The sequence below is a fragment of the Pseudorca crassidens genome, chromosome 20 (assembly GCF_039906515.1).
Source record: "Pseudorca crassidens isolate mPseCra1 chromosome 20, mPseCra1.hap1, whole genome shotgun sequence".
NCBI classification, from domain to species: Eukaryota; Metazoa; Chordata; class Mammalia; order Artiodactyla; family Delphinidae; genus Pseudorca; species Pseudorca crassidens.
The window spans coordinates 29,353,411-29,370,130 of NC_090315.1; the positions used below are offsets into that span (position 1 = coordinate 29,353,411).

Consider the following 16,720-nt stretch of genomic DNA (forward strand, 5'->3'; position numbering starts at 1 on the left):
GCTTTTTTTGGTAATGCTTTTTTGCTTTTTGGCCAGAAAAATGCTGGCCTTTTATTGTCATCTGTAACCAATTAAAATATTGGTACAGCATAACCTTCAGGTTTTTTGGCTATCATTTTTTTCTTTTTTTGTTGTAGCGTCCCAAGAATCTTTGCTTTGTTACCAAATAAGTTGTGTTTATTTCAGGCTATAAGTTGCTTTGGGAAACTGAGGGTTTCTGAGGTTGGCCTCTCAATAGCTGAGATTTTATTGTGAAAACTATGTTAATATTTTTCCCTCAAAATCTTGAACTGTACTTATAAATCTAATTGTAAACAGTCTGATTCTATATGCAGAAATTCTGCTAAAAAGGGTAAATAGTAAATTGAAAGATTATTGATTCTTTTAGTAGAGTTAGTCTTGAATTTTCATGCATTCTGAAGTAAAATATTTAGAAGGGAAAATGTTCAATATAAGGGTAACACGGTGATTGGCATATAGTGGGCCCTAACTTGGTGTTTGTTGAATAAGTGAGTGACCATCTAAAGAGACAGCATGCTTTAGTGCAAAGAATAGTAAGCAGTTGTTAGGACACCTGGGTTTTATACCTGGCTCTGATTTTGAGTTACTGGGAAGGATTATCCTTCCCCAGATCTCAGGGCCTTTATTTTAGAAATGAAAAGTTACATCTGGAAGGTCTCTTAGGGTCTGTCCCATTCAGGCATGTACAAATTAACTTTCCTGTTTCAAGCATTAAATGCAGTTTGCTCCTTTCTAGCTTCGGTGGTTAAGTTGAACCAAGTGATGTTAGCTTCTGGTTTTTATTGTTCACACAGTGCTTCTTGACTGTGGATGTTATTGCATTATTTTTCTTCTAATCACTAAGGCAGCTTTTCAATATGAGAACTTAAACAAGAAATCATTTGCAAGGTCTTATGCATAAGTACATTTAATTATTTTATCTAAATGATTGTCTCTGCCCCTGTTGTTCTGAGTGTCAGAGTTGCACCATTGGTTTTATGGTCAGAGTTGCACCATCGGTTTCTGTTCTCAACAGTTTTTCTGTTCTCAAATGCCTCTGGAACCACTTCACTTTTTGATGCATTTCATAAATAAATTATCTGGCTTTTTTCTGCATATTTTTAGATCAGCAGGTCAGAAAGTTCAAGATTGTTACTTCTATCAGATTTTTATGGAAAAAAATGAGAAAGTTGGAGTTCCTACAATTCAGCAATTATTAGAATGGTCTTTTATCAACAGCAACCTGAAATTTGCTGAGGTTAGTGATAATTACTTATTGTATTTTTTATGCAAGTCATTAGGGTTCTCCAGACAACTATAGCTTCTATAACTATTACTTTTAACCTACTGAGAACAATTAGGAGCACAAATTGTTAACAAAACACAAATTTTAAAAAAAATATGCCATGCTTCAACTTTGTCCATGTAGAAAATACCTTAGAATTGACTGAACTTTTTAGATTTTTGGTGCCATAGAAAATATCATTCTAATTTGTAACTTGAAAACTTTTAAGTAGCTTAAAGCAAAGAAGATTTGTTTTTTGTTGTTGTTGTCCTTTCACCCAGCTTAACATTTTACCCAATTAAAAATTTTACCCAAGCATATTATCCAAATATATCAAAAAAAATGTTTATTTTTCCTCCTTCAATAAAAAACAAAATTCACTTACTGTAAATGAACAAGTGATTTAAATTACTTTTCTTTTACTGTTTACTGAGTATCTTCATGATCTTAGTAGTACATGCTTGTGGTTCATTTTCATTGTATCCATCTCTGAAGGAATGTTCTGGTAAAACCTTAATAGTTACCGTTATTTATTTGTTGAAATATAAGGAATAGTGTCCTTCAGGTTTTTCCAAAGCCTTTAAAAAATATAAACCCAAAGTAGATGACTCTGCATGGTCATCATATTATTTGAGACCCAAGGTTGTTGAACTGCCTGACTTCCGTGTCCACATGTCCATAGATCTTGGACTACTTGAGGCTTGTGGCTCCGTGGTGCTCTGCCTTCACAGTCCATTTCACACGTGGATCCCATTTGTGAACACGGAGTAGCCATCCATGTTATGGTGGAACCACTGCTTGGTTTGACAATCAACTATTTCAGGGAAATTTTTTTTCAGCGTTTTGCTTCTAAAATTATGTATCTTTTTTTTTTAGGCACCATCATGTCTGATTATTCAGATGCCTCGATTTGGAAAAGACTTTAAACTATTTAAAAAAATTTTTCCTTCTCTGGAATTAAATATAACAGATTTACTTGAAGACAGTAAGTATAAGATTTTTTTGTTTGTTTTTCAGAAATAGTCTGTCAGGTCATTCACGTTAATTGTGAATGTGAGTCTAACAGGATATGAGTTTCCTAAAGGACAGTTTGGTATCTGAAGAACCTGGAAATACTATACTAAAATTTATTCTGGGGGCTTCCCTGGTGGTGCAGTGGCTAAGAGTCTGCCTGCCGATGCAGGGGACACGGGTTCGTGCCCCGGTCCGGGAAGATCCCACATGCCGCGGAGCGGCTGGGCCCCTGAGCCATGGCCGCTGAGCCTGCGCGTTCGGAGCCTGTGCTCCGCAACGGGAGCGGCCACAACAGTGAGAGGCCCGCGTACCGCAAAAAAAAAAGATTTATTCTGAAAAAATAATCAGACATGTAAATCAATATTTCATATGTAAATGGTTTATGAGTAAGAAATTAGAAGCACTCTGTATGTTAATGAGAGTAGTTAAGTGAATTATGGTGTATCTCTACAACAAAACTACTGCCATTAAAATTCATGTTTTTGAAGACCAGTGTTATATGAAAGTGGTCATGATGTAATGATAAGTGAAAAGGAGAGTATGCTGATATTTTCTATAAGAGGAGCTACACACACACACACACACACACACACACACACACACACGTGCGCCGAGTTATATGAGTGTGCAGATATAAAATTATCTGAGAAAATTCACAGTTGGATTGACAGTGGTTGTCTCTTGCTAACTGAAATTGTAGATGCTTTCGGTTTTCTTATTTATACTCTCTTGTATTTTTGCATATTCATCAATAGAAATTTTATTATCGGGGAAACACTCTAGAATATATTATTTTTAAAAAATTGTCATTTGGTCAGAGAAAATGTTTTTAAAGATATCCTGAATCCAAGAAAATCCAATAAGTTGATGGGGATGGGGAGGGGTGGACTTCACTGAGTCCATGAGCATTATCCTTTTTAAAGCTTAACTTTTCTTTTTAATTTTTTTAATGAAAGAATGCATTTTTAAAGACCCCTTAACTCCCCGCCACCCCCAACGTTTTCAGCCCCTAGGCAGTGCCGGATATGTGGAGGGCTCGCAATGTATGAGTGTCGAGAATGCTACGATGACCCTGACATCTCAGCTGGAAAAATCAAGCAGTTTTGTAAAACCTGCAACACTCAAGTAAGTTTGACTTCACTTAATGGATATTCTCTTAATAAACAGTGAATCATTTGTAGTTTAAACAGATTTCAGGTTTTGAAAAGTTTTCAGAATCATAATTAACTTTAAAAATTCCATAATTAAATGGTATTGTTTATGCCTCCTCTGCTGATTTGATGGACTTCTGTCAAGTACTCAGTTGCTCTTTGTGAGGATGTATTCAATTAGAGTAAGTGGCATTCATTCCCGTCAAACATTGAGTTTGGCTTCTTAATGGCATTCTCTTCATGTTCCCTTTCAGGTCCACCTTCATCCCAAGAGGCTGAATCATAAATATAACCCAGTGTCACTTCCCAAAGATTTACCTGACTGGGATTGGAGACACGGCTGCATCCCCCGTCAGAAGATGGAGTTATTTGCTGTCCTCTGCATAGAAACAAGCCACTATGTCGCTTTTGTGAAGTACGGGAAAGACGACTCTGCCTGGCTCTTCTTTGACAGCATGGCTGATCGGGATGGTACTTTCCAGACCTTTTCTACATGTGGCACCATTTGAGTTTGTAGTGGGATAACCATAGTGGGCTAGCCTGGTCTGAGTAATAAGATAGTGTTGGGAAAAGCCGTTCAGGAATATCTTGGTGACGTAGTCCGAAATCTTGAAATGCATTAACAGCCCTGCTACTAAACGAAGGGATAATATTGTTGTGATATTTTGACATGCATAGAGTCTTTTAAAAAAAAGAAAAAAAAATGAACTGGAAATTTCTTTCTTTAGGGCTGAAAGGTTTTCAGCTTTGTCATCTTTGACTTTCAGGCTTCTCTTATTTTCTGTACCATAGTCACCATTTCCTAAATACCTACGTGCCAAGCTGTCAGGGAGGTACCTTACGTCATTATACCTAAATCCTTGCAAGATGGGAATGATTCCTATTTTTCTCTTACTAAAGCTGAGATTTAAGGTGCCTAAGGTCTCAGAGCTTGTATTTAATTCAGTCTTTCTGACCTCGGTGCTTATGTTTTTTCTGTTGTCTTCTAGATGACAAAGCTAAGAATAGAAGTAAATGTCTTCTTTGGAAAAATAAGCTTATTCTGTGTGTAATCTGTCTTCCTTAAGTGGGGAACATACTGCACCTTCTAGGCTGCTTTCTAGGATGTTTAGTCATTATTTAACAAATACCTAATGAGTGCATGTGAAGTGCCTGGGGCTCTAGTAGGTTTCAAAAACGAAACAGTTGTCAAAACAGCTGTACCCCTGCCTGTATAGAGTTTACAGATTAGGACTGGTCCTAGGCCAGGTTGTGACTTACACGTACTTCCAGTTCTCTTCCGTTTTTCCTTTAGTCACTCTCACGCTCCAGACCCCGAGTCTTCTGGTGTGGCCCTCTGGTGACCTAGGACGCCACTTGTGGCAGCCTCTTGATCAGATGCCCAAGCTGTACCCCAAGGGTTCTCAATGTTTTCTCAACTCTCAGACGGTTGAGGGATATAGCACAGCCCCAACTGTAAATAGGTCCTTACCCCAGTTAAAATTTGCATTTAGCCATGTAACTCAAAAGCACAAGGGTTCCAGGCGATTTTAGAAAAGCCACTGGGAGGCTAAAGCCTTTCCTGGAATCCCTAAGACCACGCCTCATAGCATCTTCATTCAGTCTAACGAAATGTAGAACAAAACCTTGCGAGAATCACACAAATACATATTTTAAATTTAGCGGGATAAAATGGTATTCATTTTACTAGATCTGCCCTAAACTGGACAGGCTCATGGTAAAGCATACAGGGAGGGGTGCTTGCGTCTGGGAAGGGATTTGGGAATGTGAAGAGTTGAGTGCGTGTACGTATGTGTGTGTAACATTATTCCCTGATTGAATACACAGAGAAGCCTGGGAAGTAGGTTTTGGACTTTGCTCAGGATATGTGTCCTTTTATCAATAGTATTCACTGTTGGTCCTGGAATCCTTTCAGAAACCAAGAAATGAGACTGTCAGGAGTTAACAAGAGAATTTAACTTCTAGAAATCAGAAGTAAAATAAGGTCTTTCAGGTCCTGGGAATTAGCCTTAACTAAATTATGGAATTGTAAAATTACTTTGGTGGGGCAGGACAGCAAAAGGGTTTAGAACTTGACTGCCCTAAATGCAGCTCTTCCTCTTTTCCGTAGGTGGTCAGAATGGCTTCAACATTCCTCAGGTTACCCCATGCCCAGAAGTAGGAGAGTACTTGAAAATGTCTCTAGAAGATCTGCATTCCTTGGACTCCAGAAGAATCCAAGGCTGTGCACGAAGACTTCTTTGTGATGCATACATGTGCATGTACCAGAGTCCAACGATGAGTTTGTACAAATAAACGGGGTCATCTGGACAGGTGCAGAAACCCAATGCACAATTTTAATGTTGCATTTCACGCGAGCTGGCAGATTTGTTCAACGTCCATTGCCGGCAATGGATGTCTTTGTGGTGATGATCCTTCAGAAGAGGATTCCTGCGTTTAAAAACAAATTGCTTTTGTGTTACTAAAGTATTTAATAAGAAGCATTTTGCACTCTAGAAAGTATGTTTGTGTTGGTTTTTTAAGATGCCTAAATGAAGTTATTAATACCTGAAGCTTTAAGTTAAGTGCATTGATCATAAGATATTTTTGGAAGCATAAAATTTTAATTGTGACAGTTTAAAACCTCTTTTAGTCCATTGAGAATGTAAATAAATGTGTCTTCTTTATGGACCAAGGATATGAAATCATTTTTCCTTTGTAGCTGATGGTTGCCTTGAGGAGGATATATTTTGGTTTTATTAAGAGTCTACTTTCAATCCAGTTATTAAAGTTGTACTGAGTTTGATTTGTTAATTCTTCCCTGTATAGTGCTGATTCCTGCATGTCTGAAATCTGCTGAGTTTCTGTGTTTCTGCAGTAGTGGTCAGAAAAGTATTTAAATTCCCTTAGTGGTGTTTTCTATTTGTTCTGGTTTTGATATAAATGAGTGATTTTGTCATAAAATGTCCATTTTGGATGTAGTTTTCCTGGAGGATTAGCGTATACAGCAATTGAAGCTCTACATTCATAGTAGTAACTGTCAGCTAACAGCTTTTTTTTTAAGGCTCTCTATTGTATGCAACAGGGCACAGTAAGTTTTATTAAAGCGTTGGGGTGATAAATATATTCCTACACAAATATATATGGTTCATAAGAAAATAAATTTGGCATATAGAATCACTCATTAAAATTTCCCTGAAGAGATGTATTGGATATCTAAACCTCTACTATTTTAGATAAGACTGTCCAGAACTTAGATCAGTACCCGCATTAAATTCCATCTGATTTCCCTTGAGATAATGACCATTACGAATCAGATATTTTATTGAAATGTTAGCAGCAGCTTTGCCTTCCTCCTGATTAGATAAGTAGAAGATGAATGTTTTTGTAGCTAATATCCGTAGTGTGTGTCTGTTGTAGACTAGAAGCATAGGCTGTAAATGTAAGTGCCGTGGGATGTGTTGTATGGCGTCATCGTCTCTCTGGAATGACTTCCCAACCGCGTGGAAAGGCAGAGACTATCGTGTGTCTAGCATATGACTTCATAAAACATTGAATGTCCAAAAAAAGGGAGAGAATCCTTGCAAACCCTGCAATTGTTTCTTTTCCAAATCACGTTTACTTTTTGGTTCTGTCATTCCATTTTCCTAATATTTATTAGCTTTATAAATCATAATAAGGTACAAAAAGTTCTTTCATATCGTGATTTTTTCAGTTTTGGAATGAAGAAGTCCGCAACTTGTGCGTGAAGTTTTGCTCAGTGCCTGGGTGGGGGGTGAGATGGTTCCTAGATTGGGGGGTGGGGGTGACCCCGCCCTGTCACCCCGGGGCAGGTGAGGAGCATGGGACACAGGATGTCTGTGGTCCCACCCAGTCCTGACCTTCCGAAGTCCAGTCACCGCGTAATCAGTACGTGCTGGGGAGGAAATGGATGAAGGAGCTTATCAATGTGATTTGAAAAGGCTGTCTGGAGGAGTGACTAGGACTCTATATCTGGGTAGGACTGGACTTAACAGTTAAAAAAGAGAAGACAGTGCCTTTCCTGTAAAAATTACAACAAAGTACAAGTTGAGGAAGCTCTGCCGTGCCCGGCCCCTCGCGGCGGAAGACTTGAAGAGGACTTGTGAGGGTGCCTGTGCCGTGTCCCGAGGCGGGTGGAGGCGCTTTCAAGTGGGAGGGGCCTCATGCATAAATGATTTCTAAGGACAGACTCTTCAAGCATTAGCTGAAGAATGCTGACAGCTCTTTTAGCATTGTCTGGGGAGGGAGTACCCAGTAAAGGGAGGCAGGGCCTGCTGTGGTGGTTCCTGGGGAAGCGGGGTCCTTTCCGGCCCTGGGTGTCCTCCCTGCTCCCCCGCAGTCCTGTCTTGTTCCTGGTCCAGCAGAGGCCCGTGTGTCAGGTGGGCACAGGCAGGGCTGGGCTGTGTGGCACCAGTGGCCCATGTGCCTGTTGATTTATTTACTTTTCAGCCTTAAATTTTCTTTAATATTTTCCTGTTGGCTTTTCAAATGTTTTTGTTATCCTTTCTTCCGTATCATATCTACAATCAAGATGGCAATATAGTAGAATCATCTTATTTATAAAACAAGTCATGTTCCCCCACCTCCATTAAGTACACACGTGTAAGTGTGTGTGTGCTTGTGTGTGAGAGTTTATACATGTGGGGTGGGGAGGGAGAGCAGCCATGCCGTAATGTGTTCCGTCCCTCGCTACCAGCTTGATGAAGGAGTTTGACTCCATCCACAAAAGGATGTTTTATAAGACTAGGGATACACATTGCAAACCAAGAGAAACAGTAACAAAACTCAATAAAATATAGTTGTTACAGTTGCTAAGGATTATCTCCCTGGACTAGTTGAGGATTTTTATAATTCATATTTGCCAAATATTATAGGTAAATAACTTCTTTCTGTCCCATGGATTCATTTAATATTATTTTTTTTTCATAATTCACGTAATTCAGGAACAAGGGGAAGGCATGGTAATCCTTATGGAACTTGTGTAGTCGTTCAAATTCCTGTTGTGTGAACATGGCACCTTCATAAATTCAGAGGCGTTACTGCCCTCCTCAGGTGGATCTCGATATCCAGCTAGATGATTTTGCGTCTGTGGATGATTGCAGACAGAGATGTGAGTGGAAAATACAGAATGAGGCCTTAGCTGAGGGACTGCCTGCCAACAAGTATTTCTTAGACACTTATAACCTAGGATTGTGTCAGAAGGAACATGAGACGTGGTCCCTGCCCTCAGGCAACTTACCACCTACTTCTAACAACAGAATGTCTACTAAAGGCTGCTTAGCCTAAGTGCAAGGGTACCAGGTCGAGGGAAAGCTCTGGGACGCAGTGAGGTGTGACAGAAAAAGTGGTGGACAAGGGGACAAGAGAGCTGGTGCTAGCCCTTTCTCTGTCGCTTGCTCTGTTAGTCTTGGGCAACGTCTTGACTTCTCTGGGCCTTAGTGTCCTCCTCTATATAGCAAGAGGGTGGGACTGTTGAATTTTATAGGAAAAGAAGAAATTTCTGGGTCCCTGGCTATGCATGCTGGATCTGACTCCTCACAGATGGGGTCTAGGAAATGTCAAAGCCCAACCAGGTGACCCTGATGATCAGCCAGATTTGAGATGCACTGAACTGAAAGATCTCGCAAATACCTTCTCCTTATGTGATTGTGTGATCATAGAATGTTATTGTGTTAATTACTCTACATTCACGTGGGTAATTGTATGTTTGTCATATTGTTTCTCTGTGTTTACATGTGAATTTATATAAGAAATGCATTTTAGTATCTATGCCTCAGCCCGCTGTTTCCTAGAGGTTTTAGCCATCTTTGGAACACACTTAAGACTTAAAGAGGGTATTGGATGTTATTTACCTGGCTATTTGCATTTCATTTAATTTCTTTAGGGGAAATTGAGGCTCTGGGAACCAAAGAAATGGAAAAACAAAATTCTTATGCAAAGTTATAGAAAAAAATGTAAACTAACTAGCTGCTACTTTACAATGAAAACTTGAACCCTGTATGAGAAGATTCTGGTCATAAACTGTCCTTGTTAAAGTAGGGGGACTCTAAGGCTTATAATGACGAAATAAAACTACCTTTTCTAGGGGTCAGTGATGTTAACACACCCACAATTCTCCTTCAGTGAAAATAATCCTGGAATTTCCCAAGGCGAGTTGGGGTGGTGGAGGAGGGAAGGCCACCAGCTGTGGTACCCAGCCTGTGAAGGTGCGTTCTCTGCTCGCAGGCTTGTGTCGCTGCTCAGAGACTGGGACTGCAGAGAGCGAGGCTTCCTGCAGGGAGTCAGCACTGCATTGTCTAGTTTCCTTTCAGAAGCTTTATTGGAGGGAAAAGAGAGGAAAAAAGACTCTTCATCTTACTCTAAATCCTGGAACAGCCGAAGGGTCTTTCTTGAGTCAGAAAGTGGTGGTAAAAAGCTAACCAGCAAATATGGCCAAGGATAATGAAAAAGGGGGAAAGAAGGACATTCCTTCTTCCTGTTCACAATAAACATCAGTATTTGGAGCAGGTCACTCAAGAACCCCATTTGCTTTCCTGACTCTCTGTCTTGTCAGTGATGCCAGTTATTTTCACTGTATTTTAAAGTCTTTCTATAACACAGGTTGGGGGAAAGGCCAGGTATGGTGGGATCATCCTTGGGGGCATCGCCGTCTTAGATGGAATTCTCCTGCACTTTTAAACCCTGTCCACTTTTGCTTTTCATTTTTTCAATAGAGGTTGTGTTGGAGACTCAACTGTCCTTGGTTTTATTTTCTAAAATGGCCTATAGTACTTCAGAAAGTCATAGTATCCTGTCAGAAACATTCATTAAAAAAAAAATCCCATTTGGGACCTCCCAGGGAAGTCGTGGCTATTAGGAAATCGGTATAAAGGGGCACATTTTGTATTGCATTTCCCATATTTGGTATCTTGTTCAACATTTTTTTTTTTGGCCTGGTGAACATTCTATATTTATGAAGACATTCTTTAAAAATAAAACCACATAAAATATCCCTTTACTATCAGATTGCTCTGATTTAGCCTTAATTTTGTTAAATTTTTTAGAGATGATTGAAGTGCAGCTGTGGAAAGAAATGTACTATATACTATTTCTGTATCATTAAAATTAAATTTGTATGGTTCCTTTTCCTTGATTTCTTTGGGGAAGGATTTTGGGTTATGGGAAGACTAGAATTGAGTACAACTTCATAAGTATTTGCAGTGGTGCCGGGAAAGAAGATTGCTTTAGGAAAATGCTGTACCGGGCACACCTGTGTCTTCCTCAAGTCTCTGCCATCATCACAATTGTTTTAGAAAACCTTACAGACTTTTCCTGTTGTGGGAGATATGCCAGTGGCCTCTGGGTCGCCTCCTGACATCATGACTCCTTGTAGTTTCTTGAAATAACCTGGTACCTCCAAGCTCTGATCCACCAGTCTCTAATCCAGCCAGAAGTTGTTCATCTCTAAACATGGGCACAAAACTGTTGACACACTATAGAATAGTGTGTCCTGGTCCCTCACAGCTGCCAAGGAGGCAGTTAAACAGTTTACTTTTCTGTATAATCCAGAGGCATGATTACATGATGCTATAAGGACCGAAACTTTTACCTTCTTTTAGGTAACTGATATAACAAGCCTTCTACAGGAATTACTACTTGTATTTTAAGTCACTTGTTATGCCAAGGTAGGAAAGCCAGAATGGTCTGAGTTGGCAATATTCGTATGAATATAGAACCTTCAAGAACTTTCCTGTTTCAGAAATGCATAGCTGAATGACACATTGGTGATAATGAAACTTTGCCATTTTAACATCACTCAGATTTTCCTTTGTTCAGACTCAAGGGTTTTCATGCTTTTTCATAGATCCATTCTTTCTCTTTGTGGGTGTGTCAGTGAGACAGTGATAGTTTATACGCTTGTGTCCACCTGTGGATGTGGCCAGTCAAAGCCAGACCTTGCTGGAGGCAGGCTACCCGGTTGGCAGAGGACCATGGCCTCTCTAGGCCTCTTCTCCTGGGTCCTGGCTCCCTGCTCCTTTCCTGACTTGCTGAGGCCTCTTGTCCCTCACTTTCCTGAGAAGGGCTGTGCTGCCTACAGCAGCAGTTCTCAATCCTGGCCGCGCACTGAATTCACGGATGGAGGCTTTTAAGATAACTCATGCCTGTGCCCATCCGAGCCCACTGGAGTCTGCAGATGGTGCTACCAAACGCAAGTTCCTGTGCCTGCTGCACAGTGAGGCCAAACAAACTGAAACAGAGTTCAGAGCAGAGAAAGGTTTATTGCAGGGCCATGCAGGGAGAACTGGTGGCTCGTGCCCCCAAAGCCCCCAACTCCTCAGAGAGTTTCGACAAAGCACTTTTAAAGGCCAGGTGAGGGGGGAGGGTCCCAGGGTATGTGATCAGCTCATGCACTATTCTGATTGGTTGATGGTGAGGTAACAGGGCAGTCTCACAGGGGTTAACGTCATCAATCCATAGGTGCCAGAAGGTCTGGGGGCTACTGCTCATGATCATCAAGTAGTAAACTTCTTCCATTTGGTGGTGGTTTTAGCATCTGAAAAACTCAGGAAATGAGCATCAGATACTATTATCTAGGTGCTTCAGAGAGGAGCTAAAGCAGAGGATATAGGGTAGGCATCTGTCCCAGGAAGGTTCCACAAGGTCCTGCTCGGTGACAACGGGGCCACAGGCATGTGGCATTTTTCACAGCTCCTTTCATTAGTCCAACATGCAGCCGGGATCGGGGGACACTTGTCAGGGGGAATGCAGTTTTCTGAGGGAAACATAATCCACCTGTCGTTCCCTGGTGGAACTTCTGCTCTGATAAAGAGGACTATGGACTTGGACGGGCTCCAAAGGGGAAGTAGAAAGTCTGTTGTAAAGCTCATGGCCCAGACTATTGAGAAGGAGCCTTGGAAATCGATGTGGGATGTATTCTAGAGGCCAGAGAAAGCATTTGGAAACAGGGTGAATGTCACTACTTCTGAAGAGGGCTTGAATGAAGATATCCTTCCAGGGGCATAATGAAGATGCTATCCTGTTCAGGAAATATTCCAAGGTGTGTAGAAACTTAGATGTCATAAACAGAAAAGAAAACCCACCAGGCTGATAAGGTAAGAAGGTGGGAAAGCTCTTAGGAAGGGGCTCAGTGTTTTGGGGGGCAGCCTTTACACTGAACTGTGGACAGTCAGGTTCGTGCAAGTTGCCACTTTTGGAGGGCTGTTGCTCAATGCTGAATTTTATCGGAAGAGGGAGTAGTTTGTGGTCTCATTGAAGTAATTAGGTGAGTGAAGACTGAACTGGACATCATAAAGGTAGAGTAATTTACCCAGCAGTGACCTCCATTACAAAAGCGCCACAGAAATTTGCAAGTTGCATCCACTGCTTTGACCTTACCCTTTGCTAGGAGTTTATGAAAACTCTTAAATTTTATACATCAGACCATCCCCTTACAAATAGCACCCAGGTCTGTTTCAAATACTGCCTTTTCCAAAGCAGTTTGAACTCAGGTTTGAAGAGTTGGATTGAAACTGACTTCCCCACGGAGGCCTCCTGAGTCCCTCTCTGCCACCCCTCCCTACTTTGTGAGACATTGAATGTGACCTCCGAGGTTGTACCTATTGAATCCCATTTGACAGCAGGCAGAGTCTCACCAGCCTGTGGAATAAATGAGGCCAGGCCTTGGGGCACGACGCATGGCTTCTTAGCTGTGCGTCCTACGTGGCTGAATACAGACAAGCAAGGCTGCTCCGTGGAGGGTGTCGTGGTGGGGTTATGAGACTGGAATCTCTACGTTTTAAACAAGTGTGTGTTTTACTCTTTCTGGCCATCTCTGCGAACTTTAGATTGTTTTGTTCAGATCTGTTTCCAAGCTATGTCCCGTATGTTACCTCTGGTGGGTGGGATGGGCAGCTGCAGGGCAGAAAGACTTAAGTGCAGTTTCAGGTTCCCGTGCAGAGTTCACGTCCCCAGAGAGGCCTTCTCAGACCACATTAGCCGCTGGTGTGCTGGTAAATGTTTAACAGCCAGCTCTCCAGGGAGAAAAAAAAAGCCCTGATCTGCAGCGTTTGCCAATTTTGAGGTGTAAATACTTTCACAGCGGCTGATTGCAAGCTGCCAGTGTGACATCCCTGAAGGTGGCACCGGGAAGAGATGTAGCTAGGATTAGCACACAAGTATCAATATATAGCATATCCACCAACCAGATACGACAGACAGGAATAGCTGAGTACAGACCGGGGGCTGCTGACTATGGCTGGGAGACCAAACCCAGCCCACCGCCTGTTTGCCTGTTTTTGTAGATAACGTTTTACTGAAAGACAGTCACGCCCATTCATATTACATATCTGTGGCTGCTTTCAAGATACAAGGGCAGAGTTGAGTAGTTAATGACAGAAACTGTATGCTCCGCACAGCCTAAAATATTTACTATCCGGTCCTTTACGGAAGAAGTGTGCTTCTCATTAGATAATTGTAAAATGTAAAATAATTAGGAAGGAATAAGTTTTAAATATGACTTATTTAATGATAACTTTTAAATATAACAATTGTAAGTTCATATAATTTAACATTAATAATGGATGTGTTTAAGACCGGGCTCACAAAATTCCTGAAAATTAAACAATTGGTTCTGAGGGTCGGTGGGACTAGCTCCAGCTCACCACCAGCATCCTCTAAAATGCCCCTGCAGGCGCTTTCTGGCCCTGGGGTTCTTCAATTTCTCCATGGCACCCCTCCTGGCACCTGGTGCTTTACTGTGGTCTCTCTGCACTAGAAGCAGGGATTTTTCTCTAGTTCCTTCAGTTATCTTTCCTTAGCACCTTGAACAGGGCCAGGCATGAGTAGGCACTCAAATATCTGCTCAGTGAAAGGAGGAACCCTCAGCCTTTTATGCATATAAGTCACCCCATTCACTATTGTTGATGTGGCCAGAATTAGATGACTGTCCCCATTTCTTTTGAGAAAATACAAGAGGTCCCAGCCTCTGGTGTCCCACATAATGCTTCCTCTCAGAAGTGGAGACATCGTGGAACTTCCCTCATAAGCTTGATGAACTTGAAATGAAACTGTGTATGTATGTAGAGTGCTTGTCACAGCCTGGTACGTGGTAGCCCCTCAGTAATGGCAGCCGCTGGTGGCAGCAGCTGTCGTGGTAATAGCATAATCGTGAACTCTGAGAGACAGGCTGCAAATCTAATCAACATGTCTCTTTCCCCCTCTCTTCTCCCTCCATGATCTTATTTTCAAGACATATTCTCAAGCCTTCATATTGCCTTTTAGACATAGATTTTCCTGTGCTTCTGGTCCTCCTGGCACAGCATCGCCATCTTGTGGTGATAATAGGCTATGCAGCCAGATCCCAGGTTTGGGAAGCAGCAGGTGATTTTTGAAAACAAGTGTGGCAATTAGTCAAGGCTACACACCAGATTACAAATTACATCCAGAAGCCTTTAAGCTCCCTCTGTGTCACTTCAGGACGTTTCTGCTTGTGACTGTCCTCTCACTGTCTGTCTGTCTTGCCCTTTCTCTGTCTCTCCATCTATCTTGAGCTTTGTCTCCTTTTACAAATGGTATTTAAAATGAGTTAGTGCCATCTGCTGGGTGAATGCCGTAAGGTCGGGTGTGAGCGCTTCTCTCAGGGATCTGCTGAAGAATAGAGTACTAATCCCTAGCTTTATGAGAAGAAAGTAGGTAAATCATGGGATCCTGATGTCAAGCCCCTAAACTGGTATGCATTTCTCCCTTCATTAGAAACATGCTTTTCTGGGGGCGGGGTGGGAACAGGGTGTGGGAAAAGACTGTCGGGGTGAGCCTAATATCTACTAACTTTACTACAGCTCAAGTTGTCAGGGTCTCCGTATGAAAATCAACCACACTCTCATCAGTGTTTCCTAAAGAGTGGTCTGTGGCCCACCTGCAGCTGAGCCATCTGGGACCCTTAGGAATGCAGGCTCAGGGACTTTCCTGGCCGTCCAGCGGTCAAAACTTCGCCTTCCAATGCAGGCGGACGTGCGGGTTCGATTCCTGGTCGGGGAGATAAGATCTCACGTGCCTCGCGGCCAAGAAACTAAAACATAAAACAGAAGCAATATTATAACAAATTCAATAAAGACTTAAAAAAATATGTGATGGGGCTGACACATCTGTCACTTTAAAAAAAAAGAATGCAGGCTCAAGTGCCCCACCTAAAACTACAGAATCATACTCTCAGCATGGGGCCCCGGAGTCTGCACTTTGAACCCCTCCCCCTCCCCCCACCAAGTGAGTCTCATACACTCTTTGTGTGTGTTTGAGAACCACTACCCTAGACTCTGCCACTGTGGCAAAGACTTTTTTTAAGCAAAATCCGGGAAGGATTTGCATGTGGATGAAGGCTCACATAAACTGCTTTCTGTGTGAGCGAGAGCTGGAATCTCTTGCATAGCCATAGCTCCTACCTTCACTCACTTTGTCGTCACAGACCCAAACGCCTGGACCAGCGCCTGGCACATCACAGGCGCTCATGCTGATTATAGCCGCTGTATGTCCGTGACCCCGGCTCATACCCACCATCTCTCTCTGGCTCTGCTTGGCAGGTTGGATACGACCAGTCCACACTCCCACACCGAGGCGCAGCCTGCTCTGCCCTAGCAGGGCTCGCTTTACAGAAAGCACAGGGCTCTGTTGGAAAGACTCCAGAACTGGAGGTCGCCACCTTTCTGGGTGGTGTCTCTCTGGCCTGTTTCTCCACCCCTTAATATAGGGGGATCGGGGCTAGCCTGTCCGCTGTCCTCTGACACTCAGGGGCCCCACTGCTTTCTAAGCCCCCTTCCGCATGTTCACATCTGAGGATGCTTTGGCCCGGTATGTGCTCAGACCCCTCCTCAGACCGCTGACTTCTCTTGCTTTGGTTCTTCCTCAGCCCCATGACCTTAAACAATCACACACAGGTTGTGAGTCAATCCACTTGTGGGGTTCCATCCACGTGTGCTTAGTTTTCAGAAGCCTTGATGTTTTTCTTCTACCTGGCAATTCGGTTGCTAGGACATCTTTCTGAGGACATGATCACAAGGATGCCCAAGATTAGCTGTAAGACCACAGGCAACATTGTTCACAACATGGCTACACTTGAGAAGCTTAAGGATGCAGGACCTTGATCAATTTCTGGTATAGCTAGACTACGGAGTACTCAGCAGCCGTTGAAGATGCTTCTAGAACATCATTTTTTTTTTAAATGACATGAGCCAAGTTCCACAATATATTAGGTGAAAAAAAGCAGATTATAAAACACGTTTCATAATAGATCTGTCTA

At 42.2% G+C, this 16,720-nt stretch overlaps 1 protein-coding gene across 13 annotated transcripts in view; it reads left to right on the top strand.

Moving 5' to 3' along the window:
• Positions 1-10,570, top strand: part of CYLD (CYLD lysine 63 deubiquitinase) — a 62,369-nt gene extending 51,799 nt beyond the window's left edge. For all 13 annotated transcript variants that reach the window (XM_067719858.1, XM_067719860.1, XM_067719850.1 and 10 more), the window contains 5 exons: positions 1,126-1,258; positions 2,162-2,270; positions 3,306-3,424; positions 3,705-3,921; positions 5,561-10,570. In XM_067719858.1, the coding sequence (XP_067575959.1) occupies positions 1,126-1,258; positions 2,162-2,270; positions 3,306-3,424; positions 3,705-3,921; positions 5,561-5,745 (763 nt within the window). In that variant the 3' untranslated portion in view covers positions 5,746-10,570. The remainder of the gene's footprint in view (positions 1-1,125; positions 1,259-2,161; positions 2,271-3,305; positions 3,425-3,704; positions 3,922-5,560) is intronic.
• Positions 10,571-16,720: the final 6,150 nt, after the last annotated feature.